At 36.3% G+C, this 19,941-nt stretch overlaps 1 protein-coding gene across 1 annotated transcript in view; it reads right to left on the bottom strand.

Moving 5' to 3' along the window:
- Positions 1 to 550: 550 nt before the first annotated feature.
- The window catches only part of ASIC5 (acid sensing ion channel subunit family member 5), a 45,622-nt gene continuing 26,231 nt past the window's right edge, over positions 551 to 19,941 (bottom strand). Inside the window, exons 5-12 of the mRNA XM_034660165.1 lie at positions 18,721 to 18,958; positions 16,962 to 17,087; positions 14,386 to 14,535; positions 13,053 to 13,200; positions 10,541 to 10,597; positions 8,169 to 8,337; positions 2,326 to 2,417; positions 551 to 831 (exon numbers count right to left, since the gene is read on the bottom strand). Of these exons, the coding sequence (XP_034516056.1) occupies positions 641 to 831; positions 2,326 to 2,417; positions 8,169 to 8,337; positions 10,541 to 10,597; positions 13,053 to 13,200; positions 14,386 to 14,535; positions 16,962 to 17,087; positions 18,721 to 18,958 (1,171 nt within the window). The 3' untranslated portion in view covers positions 551 to 640. The remainder of the gene's footprint in view (positions 832 to 2,325; positions 2,418 to 8,168; positions 8,338 to 10,540; positions 10,598 to 13,052; positions 13,201 to 14,385; positions 14,536 to 16,961; positions 17,088 to 18,720; positions 18,959 to 19,941) is intronic.

Here is a 19,941-nt window from a genome sequence, read left to right as displayed (position 1 = left end):
TTCCAGGACACTTACATATAAGTACATGGAGCTTCTTGGAGAAACTAACAAAACACTACGTACCCCCAGTAGACCATAACTTTAATGTTATTTTTAAATAGATTTATTTTAGGTATTCACCTGAATAGGAAATAGAGATTCTTACCCCTCAAAAAGTTATACAGTAGAACTCTCCAGACAAAATAAATTATGTTGCATTTTAGTGAAAATAAAAAATCCCTGAAATTTTGTAAAGCACAAATTACACATACTATTTTCTCAATAAAAAAGTATCATGTCTCCTCATCTACAGTTCATTTACCAGGTCCAATTTGCATATCTATTCATAAAGAATGTCTTTGCATTCCACAAACATTCATTCATTAAAAAAATATATTTACGACCCTACTATACAATCTCTACTGTTGTAGGTGCTGGGAATTGAAAAAAATAAAACAGCACTTGTTTTTAATACATATACAAATGAATATTTATACATAAATATGGAAAAAGATAAAGATATGTATCAAGAGATAGATACCCACAACGACTTTTATTGAATCCCCAAACTATAAGATAAAGTTACATCACAATGAATTAGCCATGAATAAATTTGAATGTATTATGAAGAGAAGAGCAAAAGCTTTGTCCTACATGAACATTAGCACTCTTCTATGCGATTTCCCTTCCCCAGATGATGCTGAGGTAGAGAAACCCCCTGTGTCATTTCGGGTATCTTCAGCAAGAACAAAATGCATATCCAGTAGAAATTGGTGAATATATATTCAATAATTTCTATAATCGTAATCATACTGGCCCCACAAAATAGGCCCAGTTGACCGCCAACATCTGCTGTAATAAAACCAATAACGAAATTGAATAAATCATGTTTTTTTAATAAAAAGAAAACTAAGCATTAGTAGAATTTAAATTATGTGAACCTAAGAAGTTAATCATAACCGATATTATATGAAGATATGTGAATTGTATCATTTTAAGTTTGGTATAAATTAAGTAATGGCAATAAATATCGTAAAATAATATTTATGTAAATCATCTCAAAAAGGAGAAAGTTACAGAGGAAGAACCAACTGATGCCTTGGGGGGGGAGAGAGAGAAAGCAATTATAAAATCTTTTTCCAAAAGTATAACTCAAAAATTTAGGAAGATATTAAATCTAGGTGAATTAATCGAATATCCTAGACAATTATAAATTCATTTCCCTGTATTGAATGAAGAACAGAAATGTAACATTTAGATGGCTTTATTGAGTGAAGATGTTTTCCAGAAACAAATTTCCAAGCAATTTGGAAAACTATCTTTTTAAGCATTTGTAATATCTCATCCAACAAAAATATGTTCACACAATATTGCCCTGTGTATAAGAAATTTTTAAAATCTGAATTTGTCTTTATTGTTTGTGCTTCTTTTGTGGTAAAAGTAATATAAAATTTACCATTTTAATAGATTTTAAACGTATAGCTCTGTGGCATTAAGTCCATTCACACTGTTGTGCAACCCTCACCACCATCCATCTCCAGAAAATCTTCATCTTCCCAAACTGAAACTCCGCACCCATTAAAAAAATCTCCCCAATCCCTCATTCTCCCTAGCCCCTTGCAACCACCATCCAATTTTTTTGTCTCTATGAATTTGATTACTCAAGCACTAACTTCTTAAATCATTAATCTTTTTCTCATTGCCCTTGGCCATTCATAGGATCATGCTACTTTTTGTAAAGTGGGGTAGTGAAGTAAAGGTTGCCCGTAGAGCTTTGAGGAATTTGTATATTTCCTCCCCATTCAGGGGTGCAGCTGCCAGGGTGTGACCACTGTCATTTTGCCTTAATCTAACACTCTCTACTGTCTCCAACATGACTTCCTCTCAGTACTCAATGAGATCTAGGAAATCAGCAATTAAATTTGTTAAGGACGTGAACAGACAATGGTTGTAACTTAAAGGTTGAATTTTGCTTGCTTGGTCTCTTCTTTTCAATCTAGTCTGGGTGGATTTCTGTGTGGAGGTCTGAGATGCCTGACGGACTACTCAGAGGGAGGATTGCTGGAACACTCTACAGTAGTCATTTGCTGGGGAAGAGGGTAGTGTCTAAAGGGAAAGTAAAATACTGTGTGTAAATATGAATGTCAGCCTTTTCTTTGTGAAAGCTGGTGTGAAATTTGCTGGAGCTGTGTCTAGGGAGTGGGAAAGTGTCAGATTTAAATGACAGATGAAAAACAACCACTATCTTTTCCCCTCCATCGATAAGCTAAAACCCTAAGTACAAAAGGAAAAAAAAAACTGATAGAAAATGTCTTAAAAATTGAGGAACATCTAAAGAGCACTTACCAAGTAATTCAGACACACTCACTGCTTTTTGCTGTTGAGTTATCTTATAGTTTAAGTCACTATAATTTATTTCAATGTTCACGAGATTCTCCCTGGGGATAAAAATAAAGTTACTCTAGCTCAAGATTGTCAGCACTACTTTTAACTCTTCTTTGATGAAAGTAACATTCATTTTTAATTCAGATCTCATTTAATGTTGACACAATAAAGCTAATGTGGTCACAATAAATGGCAGACATTTACTTTATATCATTTATAATATTAAGTCAGCGACTCTGCTTTCTTAATGTCTTCTAGGAATCTTTAAAAATGAGACCAGAGTGAATTAAAACTATTTTAAAATAACTCTTCATATAGTCTTGGATACCCTCACACTCTCCAGCTCAGATCTTTTTTTTTTTTTAAAGATTTTATTTATTTATTTGACAGAGATAGAGAGACAGCCAGCGAGAGAGGGAACACAAGCAGGGGGAGTGGGAGAGGAAGAAGCAGGCCCATAGCGGAAGAGCCTGATGTGGGGCTCGATCCCACAATGTCGGGATCACGCCCTGAGCCGAAGGCAGACGCTTAACTGCTGTGCCACCCAGGTGCCCCTCCAGCTCAGATCTTACTTTGAACTTTAGTAAAAATCCAACTGTTTTGGGGCACCTGGGTGGCTCAGTCATTGAGCGTCTGCCTTCGGCTCAGGGCGTGATCCCGGTGATCTGGGATCGAGCCCCACATCGGGCTCCTCCGCTGGGAGCCTGTTTCTTCCTCTCCCACTCCCCCTGCTTGTGTTCCCTCTCTCGCTGGCTGTCTCTCTCTGTCACATAAATAAATAAAATCTTAAAAAAAAATCCAACTGTCTCATGGTATTTTTATTTGAATATTCAATAGGTATTTCAAATTGAACATATTCCAAGACAAGCTCTTGATAGTTCTTCATTTATATTGTAATAATACAATATACTGCCCAGCCAAATCCATGCGTAAATATTTGTTTTACCTTCAAAATATATACAGAATCCAACCACCTCTCACTGCATTCACTACCACCACCTTTGCCAAAGCTCTCATCATTTCACCTGGATTTTTCCAACAGCTTTCTGATTGGTCTTTCCACTTTCCATTTTAATGTATTTCACTGCAATATACACATAACCTCTTTTCATCACACAATAACATAATATTTCTGCAACTTGCAAATCATATCACTCTCTTGCTCAGAACTCCACAGATAGATCCTAGTATACTCTGAGTAAAATTCCATGACCCTAGCTCTGCCACCTACCTCCTCACTTTGAACTTTCTCAACTCATTCCCTACCATCCTTAGCCATTGGTTACACAGCTTCCTGCCACACCAACTTCCATTCTATTCTATCCATACATGACACATGCTGCTGCCTTAGGATCTCCCTCTGCATTTGAGTTCTCCTTCTGGAATGTTCTTCCACCATTTATTATTGAGGCTAGTTCTTATATTTCTTTTAGATCAGCAGTTTTCAAAGTGCAGTCACAGATGCTTAGGGGTCCCCAATATCTTTTTGGAAGGTTCACAAAGTCAAAATTATTTTCGTAATATATGAACATATTATTTGACATTTTCACTGTGATTGTTATTTCAAGAAAGCTGCAGTAGCCACATTTACATGGAACATCATTTTTACTTGAAAGGATGATTGGCAAACTATGGGTATTCAGACTACTATATTTAGCAGACATTGTCACAAAAATGAAGAAAATGACTTATCACTTCAAGAGAAATAACTGGTAAGATTTGCAGTTAATAATAAATTTAAAGCTTAGCTTTTATGCTATAGTTATAATTTTGGAAAATTTGTGTCTGTTATGATAAGCTTGACAACTCCCTAATTTTTAAAGACTTTTCTGATAAATAATGATATTAAAATAAAATGTATATTATATTATTAAATGGATTGATATCTGGAAGATCTGCACAACTCAGAGAATTTTTCTAATGACAACAAATTATGTTCAAAATCATTCATGGATGAAAGATCCATTGAAAGTATGAGATCAACAGATATTAATATATATAAATATGAAAACTTCATTGATATGTTTTGATATTTCACTACTTTCAAATGGCAGCTTTCAAATGACACCCTTCCCTCTTGTTGTCCCGTAAGAGATTAAGCTGATAAGAAAGCCCATGTACTTTTTTCTTTGGCAACTGGGAAAGCTCAAACCCTTGAGATCTCTCATCTAAGTCCTCCATTACGTCCACAATGAAAGGCAAAGCCAGTTGCCTCTCCTTGTTCTTCCAAGCCAACAGAGGATCTGCTTGGGAGATCTCAGAAACTTCCCAGAAAGTCTCATTACATGACCAATGAATTTTTTTCATGCCCTCTTGATGCATCTGTGGCATCATAGGTTCCAACATCCAAATCAAATTTTGAATGGAGAGACAATCCACTCCCTGTGGGGCAACCACAAGATACAACTTGCAATTAACATTTAAGAAACTATACTTGTTGAGTTTTGATGTGTTATCAAAGAAAAGTGTCACATATCTACAAAGGCTATTAAAATATGTCTCTTTTTCCCAACCACATATATCTGTTTGACCCGAGATTTTCTTTACATTCTTCAACCAAAATTACATAAATCAACAGATTAATTACTAAGGTGAGAATCCAGCTGTCTTCTATTAAGCCAGATACTGAAGAAATTTACAATATTCTCACTCCTCTTCCTAAATTATTTTTTGTTTCAGGAAATAGTTTGTAAGAAGCTTTTATCTATATTGCCATATAGTACATTTATTATTGTCATTGTAAATGAATTAATATATAACATTTTCATAGTTTAAATTTACAATGTGACAAATATTGATACAACTCACACAAAGAAAAGCTTGTTAGACTCTTCAGTAACTTTTAAGAATGCAAAGGGACCTTGAGATCAAAAAGTTTGGGGACAACTGCTTTAGGTCTTTACTCAACTGTCAGCTTCCAGGGTAGATCACAGTCCCCAACACTGAGAAGACCCTCCCTGACTTTGGCTTCCTCAGACTCCTTTTCTGCTTCCTTTCTCTCCACAGCACTTAGCACCATCTGACATGACTATGTATATATTTATTGTTCATCTTTACCCCAAGTGTAACAAGTCAGGGTTTTTGTCTTTTGTTCACCGAGGAAAGCTTAAAGCCTAGAACACCCTAAATCCTGACATATAATAGGTGCTCATGGCATATTTGTAAAATGAACAAATAAGGGAACAAATTGAAGATGAAACCAATGAACAAAGGGGTAAATATTAACATGTTTTATAAGCTGTGGTGGAAACCAACCACCTGATGATTTTCAGATGGCAACAATAATTGTCATTAAGAATGAATCCTATTAACAATGTTTCCTAGAATTATATGGTATCTTCTAATATATCTTAGGAACATGGCTGTAAATCACTCTCCTAATTGTTCAGAGTTTTAGAAATCAATATTCCCAAATACACTTAATTCAAAATATATCGTTAATATGTTTACTTAATTTCCATTGGTTTAACCAGGGGTAACAGGAGAATGTACTATGTTTAAGTAGATAATCAGGGGGTACTGTCATATTTACAAATAATAAAACAGTTGCCAAAGTGAAGGAAATAATAAAGTTGTCTTGGAAGTCCAGTAATTTTAGTAATATTGTAATCTTTTTGTCCCCCATCATGCTCCTAATTTGCACGTGCACTGATAATACTGTTTAATTTCCCGAGCACAAACCACATAACCATTCCCAATAATTACCCATCTGTGTTTTTGAGAGAACATAAATTCATCCCTTACAAAAATATTGTGATATTTACTCAAGTTCTCTCAGTCAGGTGACTTCCCAGTAATTTGGGCCTCATTGAATCTGTGCCTCATGATGTAGTGAAATTGTTCAGGATTTAAGTCCAAGAATATCTGTTTGGGGCAGGAGAGGCACAATTATAAAATATCTGGATTTTAATAATGGTAAGGCCATTAAGGAAACATTGAGTGTTTATTGCATTTACAAAACACTAAATACTCCCAGTTACTTGGTATGAGTGTTATATTAAGGGGAATGAATTTGTTTTGCATAAAACAATTTCATACAATTTTTGCTTGAAAATTTGTTAAATTCAAACAGAACAATTTAAAAAGTTCATTTGTTTTACTAATGAAATTGGCCATGATGCAGCCAGAAGTTATCCTTATATTCATCTCCGTACTGCCCGCCTTAGTTAAGCGAAGCTTCCCATCATCTTTATAATGAGGTTCAGCAATGGCCATGCGAGGCCCCAATCGGTCAGAGTCTGAGGTTGGTTTGTGCTCCAGGAAGAAACACATGCAGTCTTCCTGATTAAGTTAGGGGTTGCTGTGCTTCAAATCTTACCACTGCTGAGACTTCACATTTGCTCTCCTGACAAACTGCATTTGTGTTTTCTGATTTACTATTCTTTGATTTCTGGTGCCTGTCCCCAAACCAGTTTATTAATTATACGCGTGACTTCTACGCACAGGCTCCAGCTACAATCGTGACACCCCTGCTTCCCGCCAAGTCAAATCAGCTACTTGCCTGGTTCCTCGTAGTTACAGCCCCTACTATTCACAACCACATGAGGTCCCCACATGCCAATGACGTGATAGGATTAACTGGAGAAATATTTATAATAATCTAAGTTGTAGGAAAAAACCCTCAGTGTTCTCTAGGATTGTCTTCATTATGCGTGGGTTCTTTTCTGAGTCACCAGTAGGTCTCCCAAATCATGCCTACATCCTCTGCTTATTAAATCATGATGAAACTCAGGCATATATAAATATAACAGAAATAATACCATAAGTAAATCACTTTTCCATATTAAAATGGAATATAAAGGGACAAATGTTCTGGACACGAGAGTGTCGACAAAGAGATAATTGCAAATTTTCATGCCTTTAATCTTTGTATCTTTTAAGTGTTTGAGATCATACCTATCAACCCTGTCCTGATGAAAGTACTTTTTCCCTCTGACTTGTAAAGATCACTTTATTATCCAGGCATTTCCATGGGAAGAGTATTTTACTTATTTTGTGAAAATGGACACCAGGCTAAAAGTGGAATCCAACTGTGCTTTCAACGTTAGATACCTGGCTGTGCAGAAGGAAATCAGCTTTTAATGGGTTAATATCTATTCATTATATTAAAGTACAAACACTCATGTACTATATTGTTGTTTCAGGTGCTCGGCTTACAAATATGAACAAAACCAAAGATAAATGCTAAGGTTGCTCCCTCATTCAAAAACAAAGAGTTCTCTATGAAGTTTGACTTGTAATTTTGAAGAGGCCACATGGTGTAGCAGAAAGAGACCTAAATTAATCTTCGCTTAATCAAACTTGGAAGGATATATCTTTGTGGAAAAATATAGGGAGACTGGAGTCATAGGTCTTGGGCCTAAGTTCTTTCTGGGCCACTGACTACCTTCCTAGGACAGTTACTCGAGACAGTGTGTGTGTCAGTGTCCTCACCTGTAAAATGAGAATAATAATTTGTGCCCCATCAACCTTATAGTTATGAAAACACTCAAACTACGTGACATGCAATTAAGGAGTTTTCCTATTTTAAAGCATCAACTCATATTAGTCAGCAGTATTATTCTCCCCGTCAGTCAACAAAGGTAAGATCTTGAGCAAATTACTCAGGCAGGCCTCATGTTACTTTTCACACAATTAAAACTGAAGGACTGAAAGACATGACCTTATCCACTTTTAAAATTCTCGATTTCCATGGTTAATTTAGTGACATAAGCCATTGCCTCCTTTGATTGATCAAAATTTTGCTTTGAGTAAATAAAATATTCCTGTTAATTACAAATCGTTTACAAGACTAGAAAGATTACCTGATATATTCCTGACTTTGATTTAATTTCTTCGAAAGATACTTCAAAGCTTTTTGACTTGGAAAAGTAGAATAAGAAATCGTAGCAGGGTATTCTGTTTCTTCACAAGGAACAGGGCAGCTGGAATTATGTGTTCCCATTGTACATAATCCCTTAACTTCAATGAAGTCTGAAATGAAAATCAGGACAGGATATTCAGAGAAGAGGACTATTTTACAGTTGGGAGGATGGAGCTTTTAAAAATTTTATCATTTCATTTTCAATGCAAAAAAGTGGCTACCAAGTTCTATCATTACTTTCTTAACAAATGGTGTTTACATTTAATTTGTATTTTAGTACAAATATAGCAAAGGAGAGGAATATAAGCATAGGAGCTGTTATCTATAAAATTCATGGAGTCCTTGGATTTTGATCTTGGTTAGAGATCAGAAATTCTTTCCAGAAAATTCTCTGGGTTTATTTCCATAAAGTAGTATCCATTTGGACAGGAGGAAGATGGAAAGTTGTTTGTGTGACACTGGGTTGCTTTGAGAAGAAACTTCAAACATACTCCTTAAAGCCAAAGACTCAGGTTTAAAGTAAACTTACCCTTGGATTTATCGCAAGTTCTAACTGTGAAATATGTGGCTGGGTGATGAGATTGTGGACCCAGTGACTTCTAAATTGGCCAGAGGTTCTCTGCCCTCTGTCTTCTCTAGACTTCTATAGAACAATCAGGCTATCTATGCAAATGCATCCTGAAAAAAAATCCCCTACAGGAGGTGATATTTGTCTCCTGCGTTCCTTTGGACCACATCCCAGTGTCCAGTCTCACTGCTCCTCTGTCTTTTTTTTTTTTTTAAGATTTTATTTATTTATTTGACAGAGATAGAGATAGCCAGCAAGAGAGGGAACACAAGCAGGGGGAGTGGGAGAGGAAGAAGTAGGCTCATAGCAGAGGAGCCTGATGTGGGGCTTGATCCCATAACGCCGGGATCACGCCCCGAGCCGAAGGCAGACGCTTAACTGCTGTGCCACCCAGGCGCCCCTCACTGTTCCTCTGTCTTGGTAGATATTCCGGTTCTTGTTTCCCTGTGGCTTTGTTACTGAAACTCTTTGTTCTTGTGAACCCTTTGTTCACCAAGACCCCCTGATTAATGATAAACTTTGGACTTTTTTTCCCCCCAGAATCTAACTTTGATACTCCTTCAGGGCATGCCTTTTGCAACATCCTCTAGTTCTTTACACTGGTTAAAACCATCACTCTTTCCCTCTACTCACACAGACACATCCACTCACACACCTATACTCTCACAAACACACACTTGTCTGTGTGCCCCATTTTCCTACAACACTCTCTGAAGAGCTGCATGCATGATTTGTTTCCCCAAACTTTCTCTCCAGCCCCCATCAAGGATAAGAAATTATAAGACATTTGCCAACGCACCTCTTAACTCTCTGATCACTAGTCTGACTTTTGCGTATTCGGCTTGGAAGCTATTAAAAAATATATGAGATCCCTTCTACCCATATCCATTCCGTGCAATATTGTACAACAATGCAAAAGAAACTGTGAATTCTATTTCTGGTTTCCTGGAGATAGTTGCACAAGGGGATAGAATAGCAAGTTTTTTAGGAGGGTATATAATATTATTCTATTTTAATTAGAAAACCCTAATGATTTAACGTCATAAATATGAAGCTACATATGTGGAAAAAATAAAGGTAGAATATACGAGAGTGTTAACATTGGTTAGGGGTTAAGATAAATAATATGAAAGCAAAAAAAAATGTTGCTTAAGAAGAAATTGTCCCTAGTAAAGGCGGCATGTAGGATTTTGATCTCATTTGCATAAAAATTTATATATGCATTTATATATAACATGTATTTATTTATAATATATGTATAATGAAATGAATAAATGAAAGAATGGTCACCTAAATAATGACAGTAATTCTCAGAGTGTTGCAACTTCTACTATTTCCACAAGATTCTTCTCTGTTCTGCAATGTTTGAACGAATCATAACTTGCATGCTTTATGTAATAAGAAAAAAAACAACAAAGCTATTTTGATTATACAAAAGTATCAAATTAAAAAAACATAAGACTTAAAAATAAAAATCAAACCTCTCTTGCTGTTACTTTGTCACTGAAAATCTTTAATTCAGATTTATCTTGAAATCAGAGGGGTTTGTTTTGCTTTGTTTTGTTTTACTGTTTAGGTCTGTAAAAGCTACTGTGCTTAATTTTAAGAACACTGAAAAACTCCTTTTTTACAGTCTCTATTCTGTTTCATTTCTGGATTAGCCATAGGATGACTTAATGTCTTGTATAACTCTGAGTTACTTTCATGTGAGTCCTGAGAATGAAGAAGTTAATTAAACCACTTACCAAGTGTAGGAGACACACAGTCGTAAAACTTTTGTAGGTCACATTCTATCCCATTTCCTTAAAAATAATAAGTGTAAACGTAGAGACTTTACATTTTATGAAATTAGTGATATAATGACAAAGATGCCTTTCATCCATCGATCCACACATCCATCCATTCTTTTGCAAAACAAAACAAAACAAAAACTATGAAAACATGCTAATATCTAAAGAAAATATACATTGGGAGGAAAAATAGTAATGTGTTTGTTTATTTCCATGTTTCTTTTCCTCTGTCTATATCATGCTAAAATCCTTTAAGTGGAGATACTAATTGAAAAATGTAGCTTTGAAATTTAAAACTGTTCTCACATTTATCATCTTATTTGTTCCTACACCAATCCTGTGATGTGGGAGTCATCATTTTACAAATAAAGAAACTAAGTTTCAAAAAGTGGCTTGTCCAAGCAGCTGCGGGAAGTAGGGCTTGGTTCACCTTCTGTCCTGCTCCCTCTATCGATTGATTGATTGATCTTTATTTTTTATGGTATTAGTTGAAGGACGTACTACATACCATGTACTTTTTTTAAAATTTGTATTTAAATTTCAGTTAGTTACCATGCAGTGTAATATTAGTGTCAGGTGCACAATTTAGTGATTCAACACCTAAATCTATTGATTTAAATATATACATACACAAACTCACACAACTGGTGGGCTGCCTTTCTAGCGGTCAGATGGGGCAGGTAAGTACCAATATTATTAATCACTGGCTGTGGACCTTGAGAGAAATTGTAAAATCAATATGTAGCAGAGCTGAGTTTAATCCCAGGCTGACTCTAAAGCTTTAGCCGTTGCGCCTTAACACACATACTTGTCTACTGCTATAACCCTTGTGGTCCCCTGGGTTAGCCTCAGTGTTTACTCCATGCTCTTGCAAATAACCAAAAGAGATTATCTATTGACAAGCTGTAGATAAATTTGGCTAACTATGAGGAAGTGTTCTTTGTAAGAGAATGAAAGAAGAAAAAAAAAAGAAAAAGGGAAAAAAGAAAAAGAAAAAAGAAAAAAAAATCTACTTTCAGCATTAAATTAATTAAAAAACTGTCTCTTTTCCAAAGTATGCCTTGCTTCTTCCAATGATATTTGTCCCATTGCAAAGAACAAAGACATTCTGGAAACAACCCGGCTCTGAAAAGCTGATTTTGGGGATTGAGTCTGCAAATTGTTAGCAGAGGTACTTTCACTACTTCAATTAATGTCTATAGATCTCAATTTCCTCATGTATAAGTAGGCTTAGAGGGACATGTGAGGATCGAACCAACTACGACGTCATTCTGAAAGCCCTTGGTATATGCTGAAGTTTATAATAATGCCATGCTTTGTAATTTATAGCTCATCTTGTCTAGTTTCTGGTCCATATTCGTTATCCAGTTCGATTTGTAAGAAGTAATACATTTTTAATATTATAAACATTAGAGTCCATCCACCAATTCAGAATTTTCTCCCCCAGAAACCTTGGAAAGATAATTAGGCATGACAAATCAGATCCAGCAAGAGCAGTTTTATAGAATGCCAGTTTGGGATTATTGGCCGGAAACCAGTAATCAGAATTCTCGAAAGAAGTGGTGATTCTCCAAATTCCTCAGAAGCATTTTGTCAACTAGAAACCATTGCTCGTAAGAGCAGAGGTGGCATTGGTCTGTCTGTGTGTGAGAGGCAGGGTGTGTATGTGTGTGTGAGATGGGCCACAGCAGCCAATTTAAGGAGCCAAACTGGTATTGTCTTTAATACACTCTACATTTTTTTTTCTTATAAATTTGCTGGCCAAGGGGGATGAGGCAAATCTGACCAAAATTAACCAAGACTTATGTAGAATGTATTCTGTGTCAGGCGTGTTTCAAACCACTTAACATGCTTCTTTCATCTGAGGACCATCCTCCAAGGTAGGACACTGTTCGTACTCTTCCCATCTTACAGGAAGTACCGAGAGGTTTAGTCTAAGGTCACCGAGAGGAGAAATGGTGTAACTGAGATGAGCCTCCGGGTTCAGAGTCCAGCTCTGATCCACCCACCCGGCTCTACTGCCTCTTTCAGTGTTCGCTGCTAACCTCCCGGGCTCCAGAAATGCTCCAAATTGGAGGCAAAGGGAGTCTGGAGCTGTTTTTCTGATCACAAAGACAAGAATGTACCAATAATGACATCTTCAGGGTGGATTCAGATTGATAGAGATGGTCTAATTTTTCTTTCAAATTGAGAAAATGGTGACGATCCATTTTAAATACCTAAGAGCACCCAATTTTACATCCTGAAAATAAGAATTGGAGACTGGCTCCATTTTCTTTCTTTTTCTGGAAATCTCTGCTCTGATTGCACGATTTAAAATCTGTTGGGTGAGGTTGTATTTGTCAAGTAGACGACTTTCTGGCATAGATTTCATAAGAATGGAAAACAATTTTATGATATATTATTTCCCATGATTCAAGTTAAGTAAAAATAATTACATAAGAGGACATTTGTCATTCTTATTTACCAGGAAGCAGAAAAGGTAAACAGCCACACTGTTCTTGTATGTGCTGAGCTTTACATTCCTTCAAGCAACCGGAAGTGCTGTAGGTACTAAAATTCTGTAGCTTGATGTTTGGATTGCATTCTCCCCAAGGGTATTCTTGATGAACTGTCTTAAGAGAAAATAGACACCTGGCTCAGGAGGTATATCTGAGTCAATCCACACATTTCCATTCCAACAAGAGAAGCTAATATATATTTTTTACTTTTCTATCAGAGCTCTTTGATTCTTTTTTTTTTTTTTTTAACACGGACTACATTTGCCTGTGTTGCTTACTCAATTTACCTGAAAATCCTGAAGGGAAATACAACAGTGGGCCTTTAACGCATATCCCAAATGCTCTGTACCTAAAGTGAATGAATAAAGTCAGACAGACTGACTGCTCTAAAAATTAACTCATGTAAGAAAAAATAATATCCTTTATGGAAAGAATATGTTAGCAGGTTCATAAGTCTACCCACCTACAAGAGCAACCAAAATTACACACAAAAAAATCCATTAGTGAGCACTTACTATGTGCCAGGCAATATGGTAAGTGCTTTTTAAAAAAAATTTTTTTAAAGATTTTATTTATCCATTTGAGAAAAAGAGAGCACAGGGGAAAGAGCAGGGGGGGAGAGAAAATATCAAGCAGACACCCCACTGAGTGCAGAGCCCAACACAGGGCTTGATCTCACGACCCTGAGATCATGACCTGAGCTGAAATCAAAAGTCAGATGCTTAATTGACTGAACCACTTAATTGACTTACCACTTAGGTAAATGCTTTCTTTGTGTTATTTCATTTAAACTTCATAGTTACTATAATAATTATGAAAAAGAGATATAATCTTTATCAGAGAGAAGAGATAGAATTTCAGGAAGGTAATTAGGGAAATTGCAGAGCAAGCAACTAGCAAATGGACATCTGCCAGACATGCTTGACTCCGAGATTCCCACTCTTCCCACTTATTTTTCTTCTTCCCAGAATACCCCATTGAGAAAACGCACAGTTCAGTCACTTGGGGGTCTCTTCATATTTACTGATCCTTTCCATTTCTAATACAATTTAAAGTTACCTTGAATTTGCCAGGCTTCCCAGCTTTCACTTATATTGTACATGTGAATTCACTGATTTTACTACATATGTACTTCCTAGTAATGGGAAAGAATCTGAAATGAAACTAACTATGGAATTTCCAGAGGTCTTCTAAAGGCATGGCAGAAAGAGGTTTCTAGTGGAAGTATGATTTATGTGTATATCCGTTTACTACCCTACCTGACTCCCTCAGATTTTATACCTTGTATGTGTGATTTACCTTGACTTGGCTGATTGTTACCCGGGCATGCATTCCCACAGGTGACGACAAGCCTAAACCATCAATCTGTGGCACCTTATTTGGCGAATGGATAACAAAGATGATTCCAGCATCAACAAAACCGAGGGCTGGGTTGTCAGTGAATTCCTCCTGAAACAAACCACCAAAAATTTTCCCCAATTACAAATTTGTATCAATTCTAGACAAGTTCAAGATTTCATTTTATTATCTTGTGAGAGGATCTGACTTGCTTAAAATCAAGTATTTCCTCTTTACATTGGAAGCCGGGGATGTACTGTATGGTGACTAACATGATATAATAAAAAAATCATTAAAAAAAAATCAAGTATTTCCTCTCACTATCCAATTCCGTATTATATACAAACTGAAAAGTAAGGCCCTAAGATGCACTTTTCATGGTTGAATCACATGTCAAGGTGTCAACAGTTTCCACAGATTACTTTCGCCTTAGATGAATACCATAGTACATATCATGACTGTTAATCGTCTGATTTCCTAGGGGCCCTCTCTTCACCTAGTGACCTTTTAGTTGCTTCTTTCTCGTCTACTCTCTTTGCTTCGTTTGTTTTAAAATATCATTTGGCTCCTTTCTTCTCCTTGCAATTAAAATCTCTGGCCTTATTTAAAACTGAAATTCATTTCCCCCTGAGAGTGAAGACTTACACTATGTCTTTAACACCACTGCTCTTCTATAAGTCCCATGCCAGATGAAAAAAATGAGCACTAAACTTCTGGTGATTTTGTTCTTAAAGATCTTCCTTGACTTACCATGAGGTTACAGGCTGATAAACCCATGGCAAGGTGAAAATATCATAAATCAAAAATGCATTTAATACAGCTAACATCATAGCTTAGCCTAACCTACTTTAAACATGCTTAGACCACTCACTTCAGCCCACAGCTCAACAAAATCATCTATCACAAAGCCTATTTTGTAATAGAATGTGGAATATCTCATGTAATTTATCGCATATGGAACCGAAAGTGAGAACCAGAATGGTTATGTGGGTACAGGATGATTGCAAGTGTGTCAGTGATTTATGCTGGTGATTGCGTGGCTAGCTGGGGGCTGCCGCCGCCCAACATCACGAGAGAGTGTTGTACCACATATCGCTAGCCCATGAAAAGGTCCAAAATCAAAATTCAAAGCATGGCTTTGACTGCATGGGTATCACTTTTGCACCATTATAAAGTTGAAAAATTGTAAGCGGGGACATTGTTAAGTCGGGGACCATCTGCAGTTGTAATTTCAGATTATAAGGAGAAAGAAAGAGCTTGGGAATATGATGATTTTTTTCCTGCGAATGGGTCAACTGCATATGTAATTATATTTAATAAACATGCTTAATAATCTATTTGTAAGAGGTCTATTTCTCCTGGGTCTGCTATGACTCTAAGAAACACTCAACTGGCTAGTCTAGACAAGTATTTAAGAGCCATTTACTTATGGAATTTTACTTTGCATTTGCAGATTTTAATCACAGTCTAAAAATATTTGGGAAATTCAAGCTTGTAAAATTCATAATATAATATTTGAACAGACTATATGGCTAGTATTTAAGTGACCTAGAAATATAAATCAAATACACGTACAAGTAACTATATATGTATATTTATATATAAAATCAAATATATGTGCATGCATTATACCGTGCAGTCCTGTGTTGGAACAAAAATATCTTGAGCAGGATACAAGAGGAAGTTATGAAACATACCTTAAAGAAAAATTCTTTGAAAGTAGCCACTGGTCCCATTCACTTGGATGGGGAGATAGGACAGTTCAATGGGGTTTATTTCTCAACTTTGCATTAATCATATGAATTTGGATGTTTAATTTACCAGCATCTCAGAATCTTCGTTTATAAAACCACAATAATGAAGCAGAGTATCTCTAAATGTGTAATACTAGCAACAGTTGTGTAAGATAAAACGTAGAATTAACCTTCAGGAGGAAGCTATACCAAGTACCCTTGAAGCTGACACCTACTGTATTCCTTAGGTGCTTGGACATCTGCCTCTCAGGCCTAAACACTTAGACTTCTTGGACCAATTACAAATTTGCAGAAGCTAGGCTTAGGCAAAGTTAATTTATACAACATTCTTTATATGAGTATTTTTTGAGTCATCCTTCAAACTATAGATTCCATGGTTTGTCAAATGTGCATGCATGACTTCTTTCAAAACATACTGCCGTTTTGACATAAAAGTCCTCTCTAAAAATATTCTTAAAATACATAAAGTCATTTTAAATTAACTATATACATTGTGATTTAGAAACTTCTGGCTTCCTTATTTTGTGGCATGAACATTTCCAGGGTCACAAAAATGACAGTAGTATAGTTAAATATGTCCAGGTTATGCCTCTAAATTTGGATTTTTTTAATCTCAAAGTCAGTAATTGCATCCATGGGACTCCAGACTAGGTTAACAAAAACTGAAATAATACCAACTGTGGGAACAGTATGACAGGGTAAAATATTTTGATCAAAATCTTTTGAAACCCCTCACATTATTGTTTGTCTTGACCCCTGGTGAGGTTTAAGAAAATTCAGTACCTGATTGACATTGAAGAGCAAGCTTAAGCCTCTTCCAGAGACACTCACTTTTTCCTTTGCTTGAATATTTTCACCATGATTAAAAGTAAAACAATTTCCATATTCAGTGAAGACATGTGCAAAGTCCTCAATATGAAAATGAACCAAATGAAATATAATTAGTTAGGTATTTTGGCCACTTTTGAGGTTTAAGTTACTCTAACTTAAAAAAAATCAGATGTCTAAATGAGAATGCAGAAATATCAGAAAGAATAGGTAATGTGGTAATTCTGGTTTGTGTTCATTAATAGTTACAATTTTTTTTAAATATGCACTTGTCAATCTGTATGTGATTATCTAATTGAGATTTTTTTTAGTGTAAATAAACATGTTTTAAAAGTTTATTTGTTGTATGTTTAGTAAGGATTCATGGAAACATGTATTCTTACCTATGGAGAAGGCTCTCACATCCTCTCTTTGAGGACCCCTCCCCCCATGTTGGGGCAGCCAATCACATTGCTCTGTTCCTCTTCCTCCAAAAGCTTGATACTGCAGAAGCGCCCATATGATAAACACTGGACCTACATGAATACCCCACTCCCTCACTTTAGTGATCGGTTTAGGAATTGACATGTGTCCTATGTAAAGCTAATCAGTCTTGCATGGAATTATTAAGAGGATACTGTTAATGTTAATGTTAAAGTATGATAATGAGAGGCAAGGGTTGTCAGCAGTCATCATGGCTCTATGAGGAGAATTCACACAGGAAAAAAACCAACGTGAATCATGAGATAAAAAGAGAGAGAGAAGGTTAATGATGTTGTCAAAGTGTCTTGGTTGAACCTTTTCTGAAGCCAGTCCTACTTGTAAGAGTTCCTGTTAATTAAACCAATGCATTCTTTCTACTCTTTAGCTCCCAGAGGTGGGTTTCTGAAAGTTGCAACTGAAAAATTCCTGTCTGATACATGTCTAATACAAAATTTCTTGGTGACAAGTTTAAACATGTTGGTTGGTAAATAACAAGCAACATAGAAGAACTTCTCTAAATTAAGAGTTTAGAACAGGACTTCATCTCAGTCAGATGTCTGTCAGGCCTTTTTTTTTCTTTCTGTTTTCTGTGTGCTAAGGAAGGCTACCAGAAGGATGAGGAATTGTGTCCCAGAATCATGAATTTGGGAAGTTTACTTGGAATCACCTAACTAACTGGAAACACCTGCTACAGAATTGCTGATACTAGAAACAGGGTGTCAAAGTGCCTACAGATCCCTTTGCTAATAGTTTCCAGGGATATCCAACACTTTATCTTAAATGCAGACTAATTATATAAAAGATAAAAACAGGATGTTTTGAGTGATTAGAAAAATATATACAATTTTCGTAGTCAAATCCTGGTGCCTGACCATTTTCTACAGCCTCCAAGCAAAAAAAAAAATCTGCATGTTGGCTCCTTAATGGTAATAAAAATGCTACCTTAGAATATGTTATTGAAGAATGGGAAATTAAAATATTCCCTTGAGTTAAATTTTTTTTTGGAGATTATCCTGCAATAAAGGTAATTAAAGATCTCTGTTCTCTATCTTCTCTTACCTAACCACTTGGAAAAAGAAGTATGTCTCATGTCTGTTCCACACCCCTTGATGTCATAAGGCAGAGCTAATGAAATATACTCTTTGAGCAAATTTAGATAGATTCCCTGTGAAAGTAAACCTTATCTCAGTGTGAAACTATAGTGCAGTAATTTAACGAGTTGATGATATTTGAAGAAATGTCAAATTGTTACCTGTGGACCACACGGTTTTCCAAAAAAGTCACATTCCATCAGAGTGCTATTGTTGAGATAAAAACCATTATTTTTTACAAACTCTGTAATGCTGAAGTTTTGGTGACTTGCAAGAAAATCAACAGCTTCTTTAAAGCCAGTGTAATTGGACTTGATTTCCTGAAAATGGAGAACTTTGTATACAATATTCCATAAGAAAAAAATAATACCAAATTTGGCCACAGCTTCTGTTTGGAACCTATCGGTAGAAATAAAGACAATATTTAGAATTGCAAAAACTTTCTATGACCTAGAGGACAGACACCAAACATCTGGACCCCATCAACTTCTCCAGCTTATCTGCTACATTCTCCTTCATTCCTAAGAGATACAAGCAAAACTGAATTCCTAAGAGGTCTTTGCCACATCTTGCAATTTGCCTTGTATTTGTACCTGTCCTTTCATTGACCTAGAACACTTTTGCAGACCTTGATCTGGATAACATCCTAATGGAGCTTCAAGACCCAACATGAAGNCTTCAAGACCCAACATGAAGAGAGAGGTGGGAATGTGAAGTTGCTAAGAATATAGACTCAGGGGCCAGATTTCCTGGGTTCAAATCCCAGCTCTGTCATTGTGGCTTTGTACTGAGCCTGTGTGGTTACATTGGAACTATTTTCCAACATCTTCCTTGTATGTTTCTGGTTATAATCGCAGAGTAGGAACTTCAGTCTCAGACGCACTTTGTGGTACATCTTTTGACTCAACTCGTTGGTATGGGGCGACAGCCAGGACTGGAGCTCCTCCTGCCTCCTTCAGCTTCTTCAAATCCCGGGTCAAATGAGAGTGCAACCTGGAGAAGGTCCGAGCTCATCCTGCAGGTGGCCTGCCCTCCCGAGATCAGGGGTCGTGAAAAAGACAGACACACCTTTCTAGTTCATATTTTTTCCCTTTGTTTCAGATCTGTCTTCCTTTCTGACTGCTGATCTTGTGACATCAAGCCCAGCACCAGAAACAGAGGCAAAAGACTTAGAACAACTGCTCAACCAGTCCCGACATGTAGTGGACTTCATCCTTAAAATAAATCCCTTGTTCTGTGTCATTCACAGGGCTCTTTTTCTCTGAGCAAACCCTGATCAGTACAGCCACTCAGTGGTATGACTTAGCAAATTTCGTCTAATTGTGACTTGGTTTCCTTACTTGTAAAATCAGGGTATGTTAAAAACCTACTTCAAAATATTA

The sequence above is a fragment of the Ailuropoda melanoleuca genome, chromosome 5 (assembly GCF_002007445.2).
Source record: "Ailuropoda melanoleuca isolate Jingjing chromosome 5, ASM200744v2, whole genome shotgun sequence".
Taxonomy (NCBI): Eukaryota; Metazoa; Chordata; class Mammalia; order Carnivora; family Ursidae; genus Ailuropoda; species Ailuropoda melanoleuca.
The sequence above is the reverse complement of the archived record's forward strand: the minus strand, read 5'-3'. Positions and strand labels throughout refer to the sequence as shown.